Raw genomic sequence first — 25759 nt, forward strand, 5'->3', positions numbered from 1 at the left:
GCTGTGGTATTACAGGCATAGAACGCAATGGGGTTGATTTACTATAACCGGAGTGTGGAAATTGTGGTGCAGCCGTGCATGGTAGCCAAACAGCTTCTAACTTCAGCTTGTTCAGTTTCTGTGCGGAGCTGAACCAGCGTTTGCACACTCCAGTTTTAGAAAATGTCCCCTTATACCCGACACCCATTCTTCCTTCTTCACAAAACCCCAGAAGTCAGTGTTCATTGTGGGTATGTAGTGTATGATCATAAATATGATATACCTGACTTTCTCTTCACATAAACGAGAGATGAACATTCCCAGTGCCAGTCCCATATGAACTTGGAGAGCCTGCGACTCATCTGCCTCTGGCCTTCCAGGTAATCTGGCTGTCAGGATGCTGAGAATTTCCTGCACCTTCTCCTTAAAAGATACAACAAGCACTGGGACAAGCAGAGAAAGGGCTGTGGCAGCACAGGAGCGGGCAATGACACTGGCTGTGTTCTCCCCAGAATAGGATTTCTGCAACACACAAATGTCATAGTCATTTAATAACACAAAATTCCCAACATGCAGCTAGCTGAAATACATATATAGGAACGGTTTAACCCCCCAAAGACTTTCTAATTCCGTTTAGTCAATCTTTGTGATGCAGACACTCATATCAAAAGCATAACAAGGTCTTTGGCCCCCTATTCAGCAGCAACACAACATGGTCGAAAACACACCCTAAAGCCTCGTATAAACGATACGATTGTTGGCAGGAAATTGTCTGTTGACAGTCTGTTGTCCTAAAATCTTACTGCTAGTACGCTCCTTTTGACAATTGTTGTCCAACTTTCGGCAAATGTTGGATGACAGGCTAGTAAATTTTCGATGGACAACGATTTGTCGTCAGATTTTCTGATGGTCAGTCCCAGTACACAAATCCGTCACACAAAAGTCAAAAGTACAAACTCGCATGCTCGGAATTAATGCTCACCAAACACAAAATTAGCAGAAGGGGCCTAAAGGGTGGCGCTCAAGAGCCAAAATTGCTTATAGTACGTCACTATGTTCGTGTTTGTGGCACGACAATTGTGTACCGCTAGTATGCAAGACAAGATCCTGGCACACGCTCTTTTGACAAAGTTGGCCAACAATTGTTTTGTGTGTATGAGGCTTTAGCCCATTCATTGGAAAACAAAGGAGCAGCAACACACTGGCCTGGATTCAAGAAGCAATTGCGCCTGTGTAACCATAGTTACACAGCGCAATTGCTTATTTGCCCTGGCGTAACGAATGCTCCTGATTCAGGAACCTCGTTACGCCGACTGCAGCCTAAGATATGCGCGGCATAAGGCTCTTATGCCCGCATATCTTAGGCTGCATTCTTGCGATGGCCGCTAGGTGGCGTTCCCGTTGTGCTCAGCGTATAGTATGCAAATTGCATACTAACGCCGATTTACAACGTTACGCGAGCCCTGCGTACGCAGTTTACGTCGTTTCCGTATGGCGTTTTTCGCATAAGGCTGCCCCTGTTATGTATACCCGTCGTTCCCGCGTCGCGAAATTTCAAATTTACGTAGTTGGCGTAAGTGATTTGTGAATGGCGCTGGACGCCATTCACGTTCACTTTGAAGCAAATGACGTCCTTGCGACGTCATTTGCCGCAATGCACGTCGGGAAAGTTTCCCGACGGAGCATGCGCTCTACGATCGGCGCGGGAACGCGCCTAATTTAAATGATTCCCCCCCCTACGGGATCATTTAAATTGCGCGCGCTTACGCCGGGCATTTTTCCAGCGCGCCCACGCAATTTACGGAGCTACTGCTCCGTGAATCAAGGGCAGCGCAATAAATTTGCGGGGGCGCAAGGCAAAAACGTTGCCCTGCGCCTCCGTAAAAAAAGCGCAATTGTACCTGAATCTAGCCCACTGTCATCAACTTTGCTTAAAGCGGAGCTCCACCCAAAAGGGGAAGCTCCACTTATCTGCCTCCTCCTTAGTCCGCTGGCACCTTTTTTTTGGGGCTACCTGCAACGAACTCAGCCAGAAGTTTGGTCCCCCTCCTCCTTTCTCTGCCGCTGGGCCATTCACATAGCACAGTGTGCTTTGTGCATGCGCACTAGGGAACACGCTGTGAAGGCACTTTGCAGACGCTTCAGTAGTGCTGCCCATTGATTTCAAATGCTCCCACACCGCCCCGAAGACGCTGCAAGCGCACCTCCCCAGTGTGAAAGCACCTCAGGCATTTACACTGGGGAGGCATTGGAGGCATTGGAGGCAGTGTACAGGTGCTTGTAAGCGCTATTTTTAGTGCTAGAGGGCCTGTAAAGCAGTGTGAAAGGGGTCTAATGCCACGTACACACGATCTGTTCATCTGATGAAAAGGGACCGATGGATTTTTTCATCAGATATCCGATGAAGCTGACTTTCATCAGTCTTGCCCACACTCAAAAATCCGATCGTGTCCAACGCGGTGCCGTAAAACACAACGACGTGCAGAGAAAAATGAAGTTCAATGCTTCCGACTTGATTCTGAGAATGCGTGGATTTTTGACCAATGGACTTGCCCACAGACGATCATTTTTTTCTATCGGTTTTTTAACCATCAGATAATTTTAAAACAGGTTCTAAGTTTTTTCACCGATGGGAAAAAAAACGATGGGGCTCACACACGATCGGTTCGTCCGATGAAAACGGTCCATCGGACCGTTTTCATCAGACGAACCAATCGTGTGTACAGGGCATACGAGTCAGCAGCTACGGTATTTGTAGCTGCTAACTTTTTTTTTCTGAAGGAGTCTGGAACTCCTCCTTAAACTACGGTCTCCTTCTGTAAACACATGTGGACTGCAGCAAAGACTAATTGGCTCATACAGCCTACTCAGGAACGTTATATCAAAGTAAATTAGCTGTATTTAGAATCAAATGTAAAAACATTTCAAATAAATAAATATATATATATATATATATATATATATATATATATATATATATATACACACACACACACACAGTAAATATATGCTTGTAGCTAACCTTTATATCTGACTAATTCAATGACATAACCCAGTTCTAGAACCTGTCTGCAATTACGGTATATAGTGTATGATTTGGGCATATAGAGTATGGCCCAGATTCTCGTACGAGTTATGCCGGCGTATCTCCCGATACGCCGTCGTAACTCTGAGTTTGAGGCGTCGTATCTATGCGCCCGATTCTTAGAATCAGTTACGCATAGATTTGTATTAGATCCGACCGGCGTAAGTCTCTTACGCCGTCGTATCTAAGTTGCATATTTACGCTGGCCGCTAGGGGCGTGTATGCTGATTTACGCCTAGAAATATGTAAATCAGCTAGATACGCCAATTCATGAACGTACGCCCGGCCGACGCAGTACAGATACGCCGTTTACGTTAGGCTTTTCCCGGCGTAAAGTTACCCCTGCTATATGAGGCGTAGATGAGGCGTACCAATGTTAAGTATGGACGTCGGAACAGCGTAGAATTTTTCACATTTTACGTCGTTTGCGTAAGTCGTTCGCGAATAGGGCTGTGCGTCATTTACGTTTACGTCAAAAGCATTGGCTTCTTGCGGGTTAATTTGGAGCATGCGCACTGGGATACTTTCACGGACGGCGCATGCGCCATTGGTAAAAAGCGTAATTTACGTGGGGTCACATTAAATTTACATAACACACGCCCACATCTTCCACATTTGAATTAGGCGGGCTTACGCCGGCCTATTTACGCTACACCGCCGCAACTTTGGTTTGAGAATACTGCACTTGCCTGTAAAAGTTGTGGAGGCGTAACGTAAATATGATACGTTACGCCCGCACAAAGATGAGCGCTTCTACGTGAATCCGGGCCTATGACTTTATATACTGAAGTAAGACATCTCTTTTTAATATCACAATTACATTAAATCTGTGGCTTTAAACGATTAATGTTTGTTTCTTTATTTAAAAGAAGATATAAAGATGTAAGATGACATTTTAAAATAAAAAAAAATGTATATTGGCTAAGGCTGTGCTATGCCAAACAAACAGTTGCCCATTCAGCATCTTCAAAGCAGATAGAAAGCAGTGCTTCTCCTGGGACTCTAAAAGAAAATGCAGCTTGTTCATGAATACGTGATAACAACAACAGTATAATATGAAATCAATGTGCATGACAAAGTCACTGAGCAGCAGACATTAGCTTTGTAATCTCAGCAGACTCTGAGCCTAGCACGCAGCTCATGGCAGGGCAGGAGGTAGCATTGTGCTGAGTCGCCTGCATTCATGATGCATCATCCTCTGAGATTTCCAGCACAGCTCAAGAATACTTCCGCTGTGTTGCTATTTTTTTGTATTCATTTTATTTAACATGGAGATAATACAATACAGCTGAGGCATAACAAGATTTTTCTACTTACCATAAAATCTGTTTGTTGTAGTTCATTAAAGTGAACCCTCTCCAAACCTAAAAACCACTGATGCGTGCAGCTTTGCATGCTGATCAACACAAACCATGCAAATGTAAAACAAAATATCCTTTAGTGAACTTACATTTAAATATATTGAATATCCTGGTTTTCTTTGGCAATGATGATGTAGCCAATGTCTTCCAGCTGTCCCCTGAGGCTACATAAACAGTGCCTTCCAGGGAGAACTGTTATGTAAAATGCACAGCACCTAAGTGGTTAGCATTTCCACCTAGCAGCACTAGGATCATTAGTTCAAATCCAATCCTCAGCACTACCTGCCTGGAGTTAATCGGGAACTGTTCACCGGTACATTTAGCAGGTTTACCAAGGGCAGGACAGTCTATTCCCAACCCCTTACAGAAACATCCACTTATTTTCCCCACGCTATGTGAGACGGACAGATACTTTTTCTATTGTTACCTCTGGAGCTTTCCCTCCCAGATGACCCCAATCCTCGGCCATCCCAATCCCCCCCCCCCGACTTACACTTGGGGTGATGTTGTAACCCTTTCTGTGAGCCAAGAGGTTCCTGCACTTAGTTCTTGGCATCTAACTTTTTACACTCCCTTCCTAAATCTTAACATTTGGTAAGAGACTTGACTTTCTTATGAAAAGCTTTGTATTTCCACCAAGGCAATGCGCCATACCCTGTCCCACCATTTCCTGGTAGATGCTCAATCAAGAGACGACCCAGGATTTTTTTGCTAATGTGAGAAAGACCTACGGATTACTCACATACTTTTTACAAATAGGGCCTCTATTAATTAACAAATACCATGCGATAATAGAAACCAGATGGTACAGGACAAATTAATTCCTCAACAAAGTGGCCTGTGTTGGCATAACACACATCCCAGATCTTTCTTACATATTTTTAGGGAGTGCCCTGCATAACAAGCCTGCTGGCACCAGAAAATGGGTAATGGAACATCCAGCATCTCACAGGTTTCTTTCTGTTCATTAAACCCACTTCTATATTTCTTAACCTTACACCCGTGTCCCAAAGGAGATACAAGAAATCTATGCTGGTTCACCTATTAAAACACAGACAGTTGTTTGACCCTAGTTTTTGGAAAAGCCCAAACCCACCTATAGTAAGAAAATGTTTTGCCCGAGTAAATGAAATGCAAGAGATAAAGACATTACAGCAGCCCTCAGAGAAGAATTTCCACAAAAACGAAAAAATTTACTGGGAAGAATATAAATGCTCCTCCCAGTACAAGCAAATGTCAGAGTCTAAACCCTCCCTCTTTCAGACCATGTCTAGCGTCTTCTCTAGTTGTTCCCAATCAGGGAATACCTACAACAACAATTACATGAACATTTGATTGAACATATGACGAATCTGTGATAGTGGTATGCGTTTTCATTTTTCTCTCTTCTTTACCCCACTTCGCTAGTTTAGCCATGCACTCCATATACCCCCAGTCACTTCTATGGGAGCCTGTACTTTCGTGTCCTTCTTTCTATTCTGTGACCTCATGTGTTTACTGTTTGTTCTGGGAATTCAAATTGTATTTTTATTCAATTGGAAAATGTTGATAAATACAGCAAGAAAAAAGTATGTGAATTCATTCAGTAGCTTGTACACTTGAAGTCCAATTCATGAAATAAGTTTGGAGGTGTGGTTTAGAGCTACTTTGATAAAAGACACTGAAATATTTTAGGATTGCTATCCATAAGAAGCATCCACTGATGTGAACCATGTTTCACAAAACGGAGCTCTCTAAAGACTTATGAGTAAAGCCTTGTACACACGATCAGTCCATCCGATGAGAACGGTCTGAAGGACCGTTGTCCTAGGTTAACTGATGAAGCTGACTGATGGTTCGTCGCGCCCACACACCATCGGTTAAATAACCGATCGTGTCAGAACGTGGTGACGTAAAACACAACAACGTGCTGAAAAAAATGAAGTTCAATGCTTCCAAGCATGCGTCGACTTGATTCTGAGCATGCGTGGATTTTTAACCGATGGTCGTGCCTACTAACGATCGTTTTTGACCAATCGATTAGGAATCCATCGGTTAAATTTAAAGCAAGATGGCTTTTTTTTAACGGATGGTTAAATAACCTATGGGGCCCACACACGATCGGTTTTGACCGATGAAAACGGTCCATCAGACCGTTGTCCTCTGGTTAACCTATCGTGTGTACGAGGCCTAAGAGTAGTTAATCTGCATAAGGCTGGAAAGGTATACAGAGCAATTTAAAAGTGTTTAGGCATCCATCAGTTGGCAGTTAGACAAATTGTCTATAAATTGAGGCAGTTTAATACTGTAGCTACTCTTCTTAGCAGTGGGCACCCAGTCAAGATGACTCCCAAGGCACAACGCATAATCCTCAATGAGGTAAAAACCCACTGTTCTCCTCTAAAAATTTCAAATAAAACATTGCTGTGCACCTGAAGTTTGTCAAAGAGCACCTTAGCAACCCGAAATGCTACTTGGAACATGTTTTGTTGACGGATGAAACAAAAGTTAAATACTTATGTATGTATGGCACAAAAAGGCCACAGCTTTCCAACATCAAAACATCATTCCAAACGATTAACTATGGTGGAGAAAAATTCATTATTTGGGCTCAGTTCACTGCCTTAGGGCCTGGACCACTTGCCATCATCAAGGGGAAAATGTATTCCCAGGTTTATTCCTACAGGATAATGACAGGACCCTAAGCAAAGTAAATTCACTACAGACTGACTTCATAAAAATAATATGTGGTAGTCAGAGCCCAGACCTTAAACCTGTAGGAGATGCTAAGGAATGACCTCAAGACAGCCATTCACAACAGACATCCTACAATCGTGTCTGAGTTGAAGCAGTTTTGTAAAGAGGAATGGTCAAAAATTATTTCTTAACGTTGTGCATATCCGATACAGATCCATCAAAAACTCTTGCTTGAAGTCATGGATGTCAAAGGAGATTTGACCAACTATTAACTCTATGGGTTTACTAACTTTTTCCTCCAGCGATGTGAATGTTTAATGGGTGTGTTCAGTAAAGACCTGAGAAATTAGAATTGTCTTTGTGTCATCAGTTTAAGCACATTGTGTTTGTCTATTTTTGCGACTTAGATGAGGATCAGATCACATTTTTACTGCAAATTACCGCAGAAAACCAGTTAATTCCAGGGAGTTCACATACTTTTTCTTGCCACTGTATATTATATGCCAGATAACCTGCAGCAGATGGGCCTAGCATCCGATGTCAATTGACCAAAATATGGCAGATGTGGCTGCACTCTTCTGTTGTACAACCACCTGATTCTCCCCCCTTCAGAAGTTTGGATGTAAATGTTCTTTCTAGCATTCATGAACCTGTAAATACCTTTGCAATTCTGGTCATTTGTTGACATTAAGACATAAGGAAAGAACACTGTGAGGGGCAGGTAACAATATAGCAATCAATGGCAAACAGGCCCACAAGAAAACAAGGGTCAACAGGCCCAAAACACTCAGAAGACAGCTTGAAGCACCTTGTGGCCAAAGCTTGCATCAGTTACGCCCCAGAGTTTCAACTGGTAAAACTTTGAGAAGGTATGAACAGAAAACCAGGTGGCACTGGCAGTTTTGAAGACCTGTGAAATGAATGACTGATAATGACAGGCCCAATAAACACCAACATATCTAGTGGAGTGGGCATTGATATGTAAGGGAGAACCCTTTCCTTGAGAGCAGAAGCCATGGGAATGAGCCACCTATCAAGGACTCAGGGCCACCTTATCTCTATGTAAGATAAAAAAAAAAAAAGGTTCTTTACAAGAAACAGCAGCTAACGTAGAGGCATGCCTAATGGAGGTAGTGGCAACCAAAAGACAACTTTACTGGTGAGATCCAATGGGATATCCTAGATTAGTTCAAAGGGAGGTCTTTGAAGAACCAAAATTACCAGATTTAAATCCCAGGGAGACACTTGTGGTCAAAGTGAAAGATTAACATGAGGCAAAAACTTTACAAATGTATTTACAAGAGTGTGTAAAGTCAAATGCCTTTGGAACAGAATGGATAGAGTAAAAACCTATTCCTTTAGCATACTAGAAGCCACATCCTGATCTAGACCAGACTGAGGGAAGGCCAAAATGTGGGAAATAAAATATACTCAAGTGTTGAGGTGTCCACTTTTTCACCAGCCAAAATAGCCTAAGCGAGATGGTAGATTTTTTACGAGAAGTAGATTTTTTGCTTTGAGCAAGGTGGGAATGACAAAATTAGTAATGCCCCTATCTTTTAGCAGCCGGGTTTCAACAGTCAGGCTATCCTCTCCTCTTTAGCCACCGCTGGCTGACAAAGGGGGGATCCCCTGACTGCAGCAGCCTGAAGATCCTAAGTGTGGGGAGTTTTATGTGTCAAATGGATTTTATATAGTAATAAAGATAAAACACAAGGGGCTAGATTCACGTAGATCGGCCCATCTTTAGAGCGGCGTAGCGCATCTCATATGCGCTACGCCGACGTAACATAGAGAGGCAAGAACAGTATTCACAAAGCACTTGCTCCCTTTGTTGCGCCGGTGTAATGTAAATTGGCCGGCATAAGCCCGCCTAATTCAAAGTAGGAAGGAAGTGGGCGTGATCTAATAAAATGAAGCATGGCCCCATGCAAATTAAGGGCCGAACGAACGGCGAATGCGCGCATGCTCAGAATCACCTTGCATATACTCCCTAAGATACGACAGCTCAATGCCTATGACGTGAACGTAACCTACGCCCAGCCCCATTCACGTACGACTTACGTAAACAACGTAAAATACGACGGCTGTTCCCTGGTTCATACCCTAACATGACTTACACCTGCTTTATGAGGCTTAACTTTACGCCGGACGTACGCCTTACCTAAACGGCGTAGATTACTGCGACGGGCGTAAGTACGTTCGTGAATCTGCGTATCTCGCTCATTTACATATTCGACGCGTAAAACAATGGAAGCGCCCCTTGCGGCCAGCGTAAATATGCGCCCAAGATACGACGGCATAGGAGACTTACGTCGGTCGGATGGAGCCAAAATTCAGGCGTATCTTATTTGCAGAATCAGGCGCATAGATACAACGGCGCATATTTACACTTACGCTGCGTATCTCGAGATATGTCGGCGTAAGTGCTTTGTGAATCGGGGCCAAGAAGTTCCTCTCTGTGGTCTCTTTATACATATAACAGTTGGCTGCTAAGTCTGAGCACTGCATCATGGAAGGAGGTTACATTCTTCAAATATATTAATAGTAAATAGTAAATAGTAAAATATATTAATAGTAAAAAGGTCAGGTCTTAGCATGTAGGTTCTTTACAAAAAAATCTAGAGACAACTGGAGACAAAGAAAAGGCAAATTTATTAAATAAATACTTTCTTCAATTCTGTGTATACCAAGGAGCATGGGGGAGCTCATATCTATAATGATGATGGCACTGACACAGCCCCAAAAGATCCACAATAGCTCAAAAGTGATATGGTCCAGAAATATTTAGACAGCATAAAGGTGGATAAAGCACAGAGTCCTGACCTCAACCCGATAGAACAGCTTTGGGATGAATTACAGCGGAGACTGTGAGACAGGCCTTCTTGTCCACATCTCACAAATGTGCTTCAGGAAGAATGGTCAAACATTCCCATAGACACGCTCCTAAACCTTGTGGACAGCCTTCCCAGAAGAGTTGAAGCTGTTATAGTTGCAAAGGGTGGGCCAACTCAATATTGAACCCTATGGACTAAGGCTAGGATGCCATTAAAGGTCATGTGTGTGCAAAGGCAGGCGTCCCAAAACTTTTGCCAATATAATGTATGTGAACTTACTGACATATACTAATTGGAGTGAGCATTTTGAGGCCTTGGTGACAACTGCATTTCGATTTCCTATATCAAAGCCATGTGACACAAAAATGTTTTGTTTTTTTCAGGCCATATTCACCATAAAATACACAAAAGCCATTATTTTGCAATAAACTATTCAACGTTCTATAAAAAAAAAATGATATTTATTTTTTAAAATATGCAGCTGTTGTGGGGAGACATTAGTTGGCATGTGGCCAGCTCTATTATGGGAAGAGGCTTCCAGACAGATGGATTATTTCCAGAGGGATGACATAATCTGGAGTAGTAATCTGTTTTATGAAGAGGAAAATTAATTGAGAGTTTACAGTGATAGTTATTGTGGCAATTAACCTTTTCGCTTTCTAAGCAACAAATAAATAGGGAGTGTGCATTGGTTGGGAAATTAACAAGTATAGCTATTTTATTTTACACTGGGGAGTTTAGAGATATAGATTTACAGCAAGATAACAAGATTTACAGTTTAAACAGAAATCCCCGTCTGCTTCGGATGCCCCCATGACCCCTCCACTTTTTGCTGATGAAGTCTGCTGCTGCGCCATCACTACACAAATTTAGTTAAATTGAAAGAGAACCATTTTACCACTCCACTTGGAGTCTCACTACTAAATACAATGGGATTGTGGGAAAAGCCACAAACAAGCAAATGGCATTTCCATAAAAAATGGATTTACTATTATATGCTATAATCAAATTTATAGTACTGTATTGGCCCCCCATGCACATTTCTTATCTGCTGCTATACTGTAAAGAAACCCACAAGCAGACTTTCACTAAGGAATTAAAAGAAGAGAATTTTGAGTTTTAATAGAAATACCCTCTACTTCTGCAGATATGTCAACCACAGCCCGTACACACGATCGGATTTTCCGCAGTCAAAGCCTCAGACTTTTGACCGAAGGCCGTTGGCCAGGAATTTGTCTTGCATACAAACGGAACACAATTATCGGCCAACAAACACGTACTACGTAGTTTTTCAGCTTTTTAGCGCCACACTTTGGGCACCTTCTGCTAATGTTGTGTTTGGTTTCGAGCATGCGCGATTGTACTTTGGACTTTTGTACACACGCTCGGAAAATCCGACAACAGACTGATGTTCGTGGAAAATTTTAAAGCCTGCCATCCAACATTTGTCCGCGGAGAATCCGACAACAATTGTCCGATGAAGCATACAAACGGTCGGATTTTCTGCCAACAGCCTGTCATCCCACGATTCCTGTTGGAAAATCTGATCGTGTGTACGAGGCTTTAGACCAGGGATGTCAAACTGGCGGTTCCAAAACTACAAGTCCCATCAGGCCTCTGCCTGTGAGAGTCATGCTTGTAACTGTTAGCCTTGCAATGCCTCATGGGACTTGTAGTTTTGCAACAGCTGGAGGGCCACCAGTTTGACACCCCTGCTTTAGACCCTAGTTTAGACTCAAGTAAATCTACTCAGAAATATTAGTACTATGAGAACAGCTTTGAGTGGCCTGCCATAATAGACTTCACCAAGCAGTGATACCTGAACCCACAGTAGATTTTTCTAGGATAGCATTTCCTTGCCTTGCATCATGTATGGCACATGTGTCACACACAAAGCCCAGGGTCTGAAATTTCATGTGGCCCCTGCCCTTCTCCTGCAGCTGCGGCAAACCCCTCATTGTTGCCCCCACCTCGTCTCAGCAGTCAGCAGCAGAGAGGATGACAAAACTCCACCAGATCCTGTGCTTCTCCATGCAGCCACAGAGACTCACCCCCCCCCCTTTCCCAGCAGTCAGCGGCAGAGAGGAAGACAGAATTCCTCCTACAGATCCTGTGCCTCTCTGTGCAGTGTCAGCACTCCCTCCTCTCCACCTCCCGTAGTCTCAACATTCAGTAGACTTCAGCCTTCCTCTGGTCCTCCTCCAGACCCTGGGCTATCTGCTTCCTATCTCCACCCCAAGCTTCTTTCCAGCAGCAGCACAAGGTAAGGGGGTGCACTGAGATGTAGGGGAGGGTGGGTGACTCCTGACTTCTAAAAGGTGGTGGGTGGTCTCTTTACATCGGATGTAACGGGGGTGCTCTGGACATCTAGTCTTATGGATACAACCGGCCCTTCAAAAACAATGAAATAGAGTTTGACACTCCTAATGTAAAGTATACTTTCCAATTGGGATGGTATACCTTGTGAGAGGGGGATTTCCTTGCTTTTAGGAATTTAGGAATAATGGAATTGAGTGGGTCCTTATTGCATAGGGCCTGGGATTCAGTAGGCATGCCATTAAAGCCAGCAACCATGAAGTAGGTGTTAAACTAGTCCTTGGGACAACAGAAATTGGCAAAATGGAAGAGCCCACAGAGAGTCTGCCAAAAGTCTGATGAGGTTCGAGTACCACGTTGATGCAATGAAAATCACCTGAATGCCCTCCATTTTGATCCTTGGGAGCAGGCAAGGTAAGAGTTTTATAGGAGGAAAGGAAACTCATCCCACAGAGTCACCAGAACATTAACAGTTATGGCTAGCTGGAAACAAATGTGCTCAATTTGTTGCTGAAATTGGAATCTAGTAGGTCTACTTTCGGCATGCCACACCTGTGACAGAGGTCTTTAACCCCTTAAAACCTGGACACTTTCACCCCTTTCATTTCCCAGCTTTGAATGAAAATGACTCAGTCATGCTACACTGTACCCAAGAATGATGACATTTTTACCACACAAATTGAAATGTGCACAGCAGAATGCAAAGTTTCACTCAAGCCAGAATCTGGTGAGCTTTTATTCCAGCTGCAAGACTTCTGATTCCTTCCTGAAGGTTAATGGCACTGTCCAACTAAATCCAGGTCAGATTTTGCAGTCAAGAGGTCCAGCTATGAAGGGTAACTGAGTCACCCAGAGCTCCAATATGTTGATTGGAAACAAGCTACCTCCAGGCAGCCAAGTCCCCTGCACCAAAAGGGTGCCCAGGACTTTTCACCAGCCTGTCAACCTGGCATCCATTGTGAGAATCTTCCAAACAAAGAAACTAATATTTTCCCTGACTCCAGGACTGGATCTGTAAGCTATCAGGCAATTAGTCAACCTGGTCCTGGGTGTCCAGCAAATCGATGAACGCAGAGACCTTCTTGGCCAGTGCTGCAAGACTGTTGAGTGTTGCAATGGTCTGGAGTGGAACAGGGCATTCTGAACTGTCTCTGAGAAAGTTACCAGCTCCTGGACTGCACAGTCCAATCATGGAAGCAGAGACGTGTGGGAGGAAAAAAGAGATTTTTAATACAGCTTACCTGTAAAATCTTTTTCTTGGAGTACATCACGGGACACAGAGCGGCATTCATTACTATATGGGTTATATGGAGTACCTTCAGGTGTAGACACTGGCAATCTCAAACAGGAAATGCCCCTCCCTATATAACCCCCTCCCATAGGAGGAGTACCTCAGTTTTGTAGCAAGCAGTATGCCTCCCAAAATGGTCCTCAAAAAAGAGGGGTGGGAGCTCTGTGTCCCGTGATGTACTCCAAGAAAAAGATTTTACAGGTAAGCTGTATTAAAAATCTCTTTTTCTTTATCGTACATCACGGGACACAGAGCGGCATTCATTACTATATGGGATGTCCCAAAGCAATGCTTACAATGAGGGGAGGGAGAACATCTCCAAGACAAAAGGATTTAATTTAGAGATATACTCAAATCATAATAAATCCAACTTAGTTGAGAAAAATAAAATTTTTAAATTTAACTCGAACAAGAGGAGCCCCCGGAATCCGAGGGTCTCAAACTGCAGCCTGCAGCACTGCCTGCCCGAAGGCAGTATCAGTATTCCTTCTTACGTCCAACTTGTAGAATTTTGTAAACGTGTGGACAGAAGACCAGGTTGCCGCCTTGCAAACTTGAGCCATAGAGATCTGGTGGTGTGCTGCCCAGGAGGCGCCCATGGCTCTAGTAGAATGAGCCTTTAATGATACTGGAGGAGGCAACCCTTTCAAGCCGTAGGCCTGAGTGATTAATTGCTTAATCCACCTAGAAATGGTGGACTTTGCAGCTGCCTGCCCCTTCTTGGGCCCATCCGGTAGAATGAACAGCACATCTGTCTTCCGGATCTTCTTTGTAGCTTTAAGATAGGCCTTCATGGCCCTGACAATATCCAAGGTATGCAGCAACCCTTCCTTTCTGGAAGTAGGTTTAGGGAAGAAGGATGGTAATACCAAATCCTGGTTCAAATGAAAACTGGATATGACCTTCGGAAGGAAGGAAGGATGAGGGCGGAGAACGACCCTGTCCTTATGAAAAACAAGATATGGTTCCTTACAGGATAAGGCTGCCAGCTCCGAAACTCTTCTTGCGGAAACTATGGCAACCAAAAATACTAACTTCCTTGTCAGTAGAACCAAGGAACATCAGCCAACGGCTCAAACGGTTGTTTCTGTAAACTTGACAGAACAAGATTTAAATCCCACGGACAAAGCGGGGATTTAACTGGAGGTCTAATACGTAAGACCCCTTGAAGGAAGGTCTTAACCAGCGAGTGGGTGGCCAGCGGCCGCTGAAACCACACTGACAGAGCAGAAATCTGTCCTTTGATTGTGCTTAATGCCAATCCTTTATCCACTCCTAGCTGGAGAAAACTTAATACTCTATCGATGGTAAATTTGCGAGAAAGCCATCGCTTGGACTCACACCAGCCTACATAGGCCTTCCAGACCCTGTAATAAATCACCCTAGAGACCGGTTTCCTGGCTCTGATTAGGGTAGAGATTACTTTCTGAGACAGACCTCTACCCCTGAGAATCAGGGATTCAGCTTCCAGGCCGTCAAATTTAGATGCCGTAAGGCAGGGTGGAGGATCGGACCTTGCGATAGCAGGTCTGGCCGTAGAGGAAGAGTCCAAGGGTCTCCCACTACCATCCTTAAGATTAGTGAGTACCATGCCCTTCTGGGCCATGCTGGAGCTACCAGGATGACTGGTATGTGCTCCACCCGGATCCTGCGCAGCAGGCGGGGTAGTAACTGGAGCGGGGGAAACGCATAAAGAAGTTTGAACTGATGCCAAGGGCAAACCAACGCATCGGTTCCGCAGGCCATCGGATCCCTTGAGCGGGACATGAACCTGTCTAGTTTCTTGTTGAGTCTCGATGCCATGATATCCACGTCCGGCACTCCCCATCTTTGGCAGAGTGCTTGAAAGACTAGTGGATGCAGAGACCATTCCCCCGGCCATAGAGTCTGGCGGCTTAAGAAGTCCGCCTGAAAGTTGTCCACTCCTGGAATGAATATTGCCGATATGCAGGGCACATGAGCCTCTGCCCATAGAAGAATCAAGCTCACCTCTCTCTGAGCGGCTTGACTCCTGGTTCCCCCTTGGTGATTTATGTGTGCCACGGCCGTGGCATTGTCTGATTGAATTCTCACCGGGAACCCCTGCAATTTTGACGTCCAAGCCCTGAGGGCTAGTCGAGCAGCTCTGAGCTCCAAGATGTTGATGGGCAACTGCTTCTCTGGCTTTGCCCAAGTACCTTGGCGAGTGCAACCATCCAAAATTGCTCCCCAGCCCGTCAGGCTGGCGTCTGTGGTCACTATCTTCCAAGCCACTGGGCTGAAAGACCTCCCCTTCAGTAGATTCTGAGGGTCTAACCACCAACACAGACTTTGTCGGACTCTTGATGAGAGCGGCAACGGGATATCCAAGGCCTGTGGCCTTCTGCTCCATGCTGACAGGATGGCTGCCTGTAGGATGCGAGTGTGGCTCTGGGCGTATGGTACCGCCTCGAATGTGGCCACCATCTTGCCTAGTAACCTCATACATAGGCGAATAGTCGGTTCTTTCTTGCTTAGAACCAGTAGGATTAATTCCTTGATGGCTTTTACCTTCCTCAGAGGTAGGAACACTCCTTGTTGTTCTGTGTCTAATCTCATGCCGAGATATTCCAACTGCTTTGTGGGCTGGAAAGCTGACTTTTCTCGATTTAGGACCCAGCCGAACCTCTCGAGGTATTGGACCGTGAGGGCCACTGCTCGCTCCAAGCCGGGAGACGAGTGATCTATGACTAGGAGGTCGTCCAGGTATGCTAGGATCGTGACCCCTTGGATCCTTAGTTTGGCTAGGATTGGAGCTAGGACCTTCGTGAACACCCGGGGGGCCGTAGCCAACCCGAAGGGAAGCGCCACGAATTGGAAGTGACGCGAAGCCACCATGAAGCGTAGATATCTTTGATGTGGCTGATAAATTGGAACATGAAGGTAGGCATCCTTTATGTCTATGGACGCCATGAAGTCGTCCTTCTGGAGTGTGGCAGCTGCTGACCGCACGGATTCCATCCGAAATGAGCGGATCTTTAGATATGCATTTACCATCTTTAGGTCCAAAATTGGCCTGACATCTCCATTGGATTTTGGGATGATGAATAGGTTGGAGTAGAAACCCAGCCCCTGTTCCAGGACTGGTACCTCTACTATTACTTCCTGGGAAAGTAGATGATCTAATGCCGATCTTAATGCGGCTCCCTTTTCCGGATCGTTTGGAATCCTCGACTTCTGGAAATGAGGAGGAGGAAACCTTAGGAAATCTAATTTGTAGCCTGTGGCCACGGAAGACCGTACCCACTCGTCGGGAATGCTGGCTTCCCAAATCTCTGAAAAGAGTCGCAGCCTTCCCCCCACCTTCGTGGGTGGGGGCGCCCCTTCATAAGGTTGGCTTGGGGGCTGGTCTTGCTGGTTTGCGAAACCACTGCCTTTTGCCTCTAACAGCCTGTCCTTGTGATCTGCTGTTGAAGCCGAAGTTTGCTTTTGCAGGAGGCCGTCGATACTGCTTGGCATTAGAGGGCCCCTGCCCAGGGGAATACTGTCGTTTAAACGCAGGTCCCTGAACCTTCTTCTTAGTTGGCAAGAGAGTACTCTTGCCGTTTGAAATGGTCTGAATGTATTTATCTAGGTCTTCTCCGAAGAGTCGTCCTCCATGGAAGGGGAACCCTACCAGGAGCTTCTTGCATGGGGGCTCAGCCTCCCAGCTTTTTAACCATAAGAGTCTTCTCATATGGATAAGGGATAACGATAAACGTGACGCTTGCTGGATAGAATCCTTGATTGCGTCTACCGTAAAACATATGGCCTTAGGGACATCCGAAAATTTTTCTGCCTGCTGGGCCGGAATAAGTTTAAGCATCTGCTTAAATTGATCCGATAATGCTTGAGCGACCCCAATCGCAGCCACAGCTGGCTGTACTACTGCCCCTGCAGTAGTGAAGGAGTTCTTAAGTAGTGCTTCCAAGCGCTTATCAACTGGATCCTTGAACACCTGTATGTTTTCTACAGGGCATGTTAACGATCTGTTAACACATGAGATGGCTGCGTCCACTGCAGGAGTAGCCCATCTTTTGGAAAATTTTTCTTCCATAGGATATAGGACAGAGAACCTTTTAGGTGGTAAGAAGATCTTATCTGGCTTGTTCCAATCTTGGAACAAAATTCCCTCTAATAGAGGATGGATCGGAAACACAGCATTGCTTTGAGGCGCCCTCAGTGAGCCCAAAGCTGAAACCGTCGATACCTGGAGATCTGGTACTGGCAAGTTGAATGTCCTATGGACCAAGTCCGACAATCCTTGAATCCACCAGCTCTCCCTCAGGGAGACTGCCCCAGACTCCTCTGTATCCGGGTCTTCGATCCCTGAACCTACTTGGTCCGTGTCCAAGAGGTCGTCCAATTCCCCTGAGGAAAGGACCTCCTCTTCTGAGGGTCCGCGCTCGGGCGACGGAGATCTATTCCGCTTACTGCCCCGCATAGCTGCGGATATCATTTTTCCCATGCTTTTCTGCATCTCTTTTAAAGAGGTGAGTAATACCTCCTCCGTGACCATCTTAGGGTTGGACTGACCCGCGTCAGCTCCAGCCCCAGATCCCGATGGCCCCAAGGCTCCCTGTAGGGAAAACAGCGGCATACCATGGTACAATACCGAGGTACACCTGCTACCTATTGGTATTTGGAACTATAAAAGTTAATTGTCCAAACACCTGTTTGGGGGATAAAAAAATGCTTCCTCTCCCCTAGATGACTTTTTTTTTTTTTTTTTTTTTTTTTTCGTTTTTGTTTCAAATCCAGGAAAGAAAAAACATTCTGTCCCCCTTAGTATTGCAAAGAAAAACTATGAGATGGAAAAGAAACAGCCTATTTCTAGGCTTGACAAAACAGTCCTCTGAAGACTGCAATATCCTTTCTGGCCACTGTGTGTCCTCGGCGCCCCGTGCTACCGCTCTGGTCTTTCTCCTCAGTTCCAAAGTATTGATGGAACAAACAAGGAAGGGCCGCCCCTTCCTTTAAGCCACTGACCCGCCCTTCCCCCCCAGCAACCTCAAACAGGAAATGCCCCTCCCGACAGGGGGAGGGGGGGGGGATTTTGGGAGGAAGGGACCTCTCTGTTCCAGCAAACTGCAGCCTGCAGCCTGGAACCATGAGGAGGCCAGCGTTTTGCCTGCTTGCAGGCTCTGAGGAGGAAGACTGAATGGAGCATCGCCTGGAGGCCTGCAGGTAAGCAAAGCTCTCTGACACACACATATATTTTTATATAACACAGGCCCCACTCAATGCTTTTCCAACACTACAAGGGAGGTCACATCTTATGGGGAATAATACATAGAGAGCCATCCTATCTTTATGATATGTGACTAGTTTGCCAGATGCAGTGCATAACTTTAGGCATGTCCCCTGTGACCCCCCAGAAAAAAACCTGCTAAGAACCAAGTTCCGCAAGTTTTCCCCTCACTTACCTGCTCCATGCCGCAGGACTTTGCCAAGCAAGAGGCCCAATCTTCCCCCATCTCCGTGGGGATGTCTAGACCTTCAGGCCCTGGGTTCCTATGAAGGATCCACTGTCCTGGGCCCATATAGCACCCTGGCAACAGAAAACTTTAGGTACGCAAAGGTTTCTAAGTTCTGGGCCCAGGGTCCAGCTCTCTAAAAAGAAAAGCATTATGGGCTATACCCCAAGGGTTTGGGGTCCGGTTACTGACCACTTTAGCGCTGAGGCTTTTTTGGACAGAACCGGTAGCTCACCTAATCCCAAGGATGCGGAGGCAAGCTAAACCATGACTAACACCTAAGACACTGGCGTAAAAACTGAGGTACTCCTCCTATGGGAGGGGGTTATATAGGGAGGGGCATTTCCTGTTTGAGATTGCCAGTGTCTACACCTGAAGGTACTCCATATAACCCATATAGTAATGAATGCCGCTCTGTGTCCCGTGATGTACGATAAAGAAAACCCTGGGCTAAGCATACTCCAAGCAATCCGTCAGTTCCAGAGCTGACTTCCTGGATAGTTTGCTGGATATTTCAGTCCAAGTCATCGCTAAAGGCTAAAAGGCATCCAGAATACTTCCTAAACCGAGTATAACAAAATGTTTGGGAAAGAGAAAAAAAAAGAAGCTTGTCTGGAGTTAACCTGTCACATAAAAAACAGGTTGTAGCGAGTGTACTGGGAAAGTTTTGACAAGTTTAGTATTGTTAAGAGATCCCACAGTGGTAACCTTAGATAATCCAATCACAGATAGCTCCATATCTAGACATGTACATAATGGGTCATTAATGAGGTTCAGCAGACCGATAGATAGAATTGGGCTGGGCGTGTGTGCACAAGACAGTGATTCAGTATAGAAACAGAGGGCGTGTGGCAGGTGTTAAAAACCATCACAGCACTGTACCACCAATTGTCTGCAACAAAATGAAGAGACCCAAGCACTGTTTTCCAAGCATAAACCCCTACTGGGGAAGGAGCAGGGGAATGGAAGACATACTAGTTCCGTGGAAAGGAAAACAAGTCACAGTAATTTACTGCAGTCTTGGTCTGGAACATGACCTGCAACAGCAAACGCAGCAAATACATACTAGATTGCCAATGCAGAACCCAGTGAAGCGTATTACATTCCAGTCTCCTTATCTCAGGTGGGCATACTCTCCAGAGAGTCTTTAGGGACTTACAGAATTATGTCAATGGGTGAATAACAACTCTAGATATGTAAAGCATTCGAAGGCTAACACAGTACAATATAGGGTCCATTTATAAAAAAATAAAAATATTTATAAATGTTTAGACATGCATGCAAAAGCCATGAATAATGTTTGTAATATGTGTGAAATGTCAGTTTACCTAAACAGGAGTTTTATCCTCGCCCCTATCATTTTTTTTATTATTCCTAATCGCTTACCTGATGGTGAGATGGCTGCAGCTGAGATACTCACCCACACAGAGGAACCAACATTGTTCTGCTGGGATCCTCTTCTCTGCAGCTACTGCTGGGTCCCACAGCGCCATGTTCCTCTGTGACGTCAACGAGATTAAACATTATGGGCCAGATTCTCGTACAGCGGCGTATCTTTGCGGCGGCGTAACGTATCCGATTTACGTTACGCCTCCGCAACTTAGACGGGCAAGTGCTGTATTCTCAAAGCACTTGCTCCGTAAGTTGCGGCGGCGTAGCGTAAATCGGCCGGCGTAAGCCCGCCTAATATAAATTTGGAACAGGAGGGCGTGTTTTATGTAAATGTTCTGTGACCTGACGTGATGGACGTTTTTCATGAACGGCGCATGCGCTGTCCGTGGAAATCTCCCAGTGTGCATTGCTCCTAATACGCCGCAAGGACGTATTGGTTTTGATGTGAACGTAAATTACGTCCAGCCCCATTCACGGACGAGTTACGCAAACGACGTAAAATTTTCAAATTTCATCGCGGGAACGACGGCCATACTTAACATTGGTACGCCACACTTACGCCACCATATAGCAGGGGTAACTATACGCCGGGAAAAGCCTAACGTAAACGGCGTAACTATACTGCGTCGGCCGGGCGTACGTTCGTGAATTCGCGTATCTAGCTAATTTACATATTTCGATGTGTAAATCAGCGTACACGCCCCTAGCGGCCAGCGTAAATATGCAGTTACGATCCGACGGCGTAAGAGACTTACGCCTGTCGGATCTAAGGGAAATCTATGCGTAACTGATTCTAAGAATCAGGCGCATAGATACGACGGCGCAACTCAGAGATACGACGGCGTATCTGGAGAAAGGCCGTCGTATCTCCTCTGAGAATCTGGCCCTACGAGTTTTGTTGAGATATTCACACTGTAATGTTCTTTTTATGAATGGACCCCATGTGTGTCTGGAGAGTGTAGAGCCTAGTGCCTGAATTACAGGCAGCCAGGCCCAGCATCTTTATCGTGGTATGTTCCAAGTCGGACCTCCAAAGCAATGCAAAGGATCAGCTGATATGAAAAACTACAAAACGAGCTCTGACGGCTCTGCAGTTAATTAAGAATCTCGAGTGAAAAACAACATATCTTGATGTAAACTAAAAAATGTCTAGTAAAACGTGTCTGCTTTTCTCTGAGGAGAAAATACATCCATTCTTCTAAGACACTGGCAAGAAACTGAAGCATGATGGAGCTGGAGGGGTTATATCTGGCTGACTAACATCTGTTTTGTTTGCCAGTGTCCAGTCTCCTGTATGCAGCAACACAGTTGTCCTAGAATTCTTTCTGTGTCCATTAACCACTTGAGTTCCAGGGGAATTTTTTTCATTTTTTTAAAAACATGTTGGAATCTGCATTATTTGCTTGAAAATTACTTAAAACCCCCAAACAGTTGTATGTTCCTAAAGTAGAGGACCTGTAGAATTAAAGGGTAGTATTTGCAATTTTTATGTTGTGCAATATTTGCACAACTGTTTATTAAATGTATATGTTTAATAAAAAATACACTAATATAAATATTAATGCACACAAATACAATATTATACCAAAGTTTGGGTTGTGTTGAGTAAATAGACACCAAACATGTCAAGCCTTAAAATTGCATGGATCTGAAATGGTGAAAGACTGCAGTATCCAAAATAGTCCATAGACCACACACCTTTATAGGTTATCAATTTACAGTTTACAGCAAGTGATGAACCTAAAATTACTGCTCTCACCCTCATCTTTGCCGTGATCCCTTATATGTGTGGAGCAATCGCAGACTACACACACACACACACACACGTACGTGGTCCATGAATACATTTGTATGTCTGTGCAGGTGACGGGGTTGCTTTTAACAATACCAAGGGCAGGCCCTCTTTATAGAGAGATCAGAGGTCTATTGGTCCCCCTCTGCCTTCAACTTGTACAGATGCCGAGGAGCTGAAACCAGAAGTGACAAAATGCTTGTTTTTCTTCCGCCTTCATTCATTGCAGAGGAGATTGAAGAATGGATGTTCCCTGAGCTCCTCCTACTTGGCATTCTGAAGCACATTACAATGCCCCAAAGCTCTCTGGAGAAACGGGAGACCCTGGGAACCACCACAGTCATCGGCAGGGGGAACCTAATTCTCAGTATCTTAAAAGTGATTGGGTGGCTCTAAAGCTGCCCAGATCATTTTTATGGAGAAGGCAATTGTTGTTCTTAAAAAAAGGCACAAGCTCATGGCTGTAGCATTGAGCTTGTTTTAACCACTTGAAGTCCCCTCCATGTATATACAGCGACAGCAAGTGGTAATAAATTAGTAGGAAATATAAGTAAGGAAGTTATTTACAAAGCTGATTATTTTGACATCCTGGCTTAACATATTAGCAAAGTCAAAGAGGGTTTACAAAGTGGAGTTACCCTTTAACTGTAGTTTTATTGCTTAAAGTCATGTTTCTAGACTGGCTATACTGTGCTTCAGAGCTGTGTAAATTGCGGAATTACATAGACAGCAATACAAATCTTTTGACAATTAAAAATGATACTATTTATGTATTTCTATTATACATTTAGCAATTTTCCAGGAGTTCAGCTAAACTTCAAGCAAGCAGATAAATATATATGTCTAATATATACTGTACAGGGGTGTCAAACTCAATTTCATTGTGGGCCGCATCAACATTATGATTGCCCTCAAAAGGACCGGTTGTATCTGTAAGATTAGATGTTCAGCGCATCACCTCCCCTTTACATTAGATGTCAAGAGCCACCCCACCATCAGAAGATGAGTCCTCCACTCTCCCTTACATCACAGTGTACCCCCTTTCCTTATGCTGCTGCTGGGAAGAAGCTAGATGCATTGCTTGAAAGCAGAAAGTAAGAGTCTGAAGGAGGACCAGAGGAGGGCTGGAGCTCTTCTGCAGCTTCAGGAGAGGTGCGAGGGCCACATGATATGGCCTGGAGGTCCGGATTCGGACCACGGGCCTTGTGTTTGACACCTGTGCTGTAAATACACTGCTTCACCTGCCAAAGAATCTGTAAATCTGTGCAGCCAATTTTGTAATGCAAGCACTCCTGCCAGCATATTAGTACCCTCGATCCCTACTACAGAAACACAGCTTGGTCAAGAACTTTGGACAAAACACACACTCAGCCAACTATATTGCCTATGAGGGAGTAGTAGCACACTAATTAAGTAATCTCTGTCCACTTTCCCATCAGTCCATATTTATGAAGCAGAGTCTCACATAATTGGCTAATAGTCAGTAATGTCATTTTGAATACCCTCAGTCAAGCTGTGCCGCTTATTTCTTGTAATTGTTATCCATTGATACTCAACATTGAAATAGGCATGCTTATTTCCCACAAATGCACATGCCTACGTATAATACAGAGACCAACTGTGTCTGTTATCTTGGGTGAACAAATTATCAGGGGAAATATTTCAGACTGGCTAATAACCTTTCCCCTTGGCAGCACAGAGACGTACGCTTCAGAAAGTTTGGTCATGTGTGACAGCTCACTGATCAGAGTATTAAATAAGGAATGAAAAAGGGGGCATCATCAGTGCCCACTACATGGGATTGTGGCTATCATAATATTTAATTTAAAATTGGGTATAGATTTTAATAAAAAAAAAAAAAAAACTGGGTTTCAGTGAACACATTTTTGTGAGGTAGGAAAACAGGATTTAGGCGGGATTTGAACGTGTTTTTGAGCGGGAAGGACGTGTGAGTTCAGGCGGGAAAAACATGTGTACTGATGACTCATACACGTGAGGTAGAGGGGTATATAAAGCCCACAGGTGTGAGGGTCAGGGCACAAAATGTTTTACCTTGTCAGGTTAAGAGCTCCCCATCCCCCCCACCCTTGTCTATACTATAAAGTGACTGACAATCAATATACTAGATACGTTTTATAATTAAAGTTAAACTAACTTTCTACGTTTTTCTTAAAGTTTAATAAGAAAAAATTACTTATGTCAGTGCTACAGTTTGAATTTAAAACGTATTTGTGTGAACTGTGAAGTTAAGTTATGGATTGTGGAAACTAACTAGTGTCGGTGATTGTATATAGTGTATACCACATTTACCACTGACTGGCTAATAACCTTTCCCCTTGGCAGCACAGAGACGTACGCTTCAGAAAGTTTGGTCATGTGTGACAGCTCACTGATCAGAGTATTAAATAAGGAATGAAAAAGGGGGCATCATCAGTGCCCACTACATGGGATTGTGGCTATCATAATATTTAATTTAAAATTGGGTATAGATTTTAATAAAAAAAAAAAAAACTGGGTTTCAGTGAACACATTTTTGTGAGGTAGGAAAACAGGATTTAGGCGGGATTTGAACGTGTTTTTGAGCGGGAAGGACGTGTGAGTTCAGGCGGGAAAAACATGTGTACTGATGACTCATACACGTGAGGTAGAGGGGTATATAAAGCCCACAGGTGTGAGGGTCAGGGCACAAAATTTTTTACCTTGTCAGGTTAAGAGCTCCCCATCCCCCCCACCCTTGTCGCTGCACCTTTTATGTGATCTGTCACCCTTGAATCAAGGGGGGACTTGGTTGATATTTCATTTATGGCAATCACTTGAGTCTTATGACTGAGTGAGAATGTTTTGAAAGATTTGAAAAATATCTTTGAAATTAAATATTTATTTATTGAGATTTTAATAAAGATAATTATTTAAATAGATTTAATGTTTGTATTATAAATTATACCAATAAAGGTGCCGCGGCCAATTTATCACCATCTTTGATGGTCTTGGTTTGGTCTATTATTTATTATTTATTATTATTGATAACATTGTATAGCCTGCATTCCCATGTATTTATTTTCACTTTTCAATTTCTTTAAAATGAACAACGTGTAGGAAGAACAAACTACATGATTTTAGCTTGAGGAAATAATCACTGGAAAGAAGATCAGGAAATGACCATTGAGGCATTCTGGATTAAATATGATCATAATTGTAAAATCGCGTTGAATGAAATGCAGCCCAGCACAAGAATAAGTGTGCTCTTTGATTGTAGGAAATACGAACCTCTTGGTGCTTAGTATCTTGATGTTTTTTAACCAGAGAGCCCTGGGACTTGTCTTCCTTGTTATTTATGTCTGGGTATTGTTCATTAAAATGAATTAACCCCCTATAGGAAATAAGCCATCTGCTTCTACGTTCTCCCACCAGAGCCTACTGGAAAGCTGCCAACTCATTTTCTGCAAACCACACTTCACAGACTGGCAAGGCGTCAAATTATGCGTTAAAGGGGTAGTCTAAATTCTAAAAGGATAGATAATGCGGAGTATCATGAAAAAACCTTTGCAGTACAATA

General features: G+C 44.2%; 1 protein-coding gene across 1 annotated transcript in view; it reads right to left on the reverse strand.

Moving 5' to 3' along the window:
* FOCAD (focadhesin) overlaps window positions 1–25759 on the reverse strand; it is a 268287-nt gene that overhangs the window by 73122 nt on the left and 169406 nt on the right. Inside the window, exon 27 of the mRNA XM_040359573.1 lies at window positions 263–501. Coding sequence (XP_040215507.1) covers window positions 263–501 — 239 coding nt within the window. The remainder of the gene's footprint in view (window positions 1–262; window positions 502–25759) is intronic.

The sequence above is a fragment of the Rana temporaria genome, chromosome 1 (assembly GCF_905171775.1).
Source record: "Rana temporaria chromosome 1, aRanTem1.1, whole genome shotgun sequence".
NCBI lineage: Eukaryota > Metazoa > Chordata > Amphibia > Anura > Ranidae > Rana > Rana temporaria.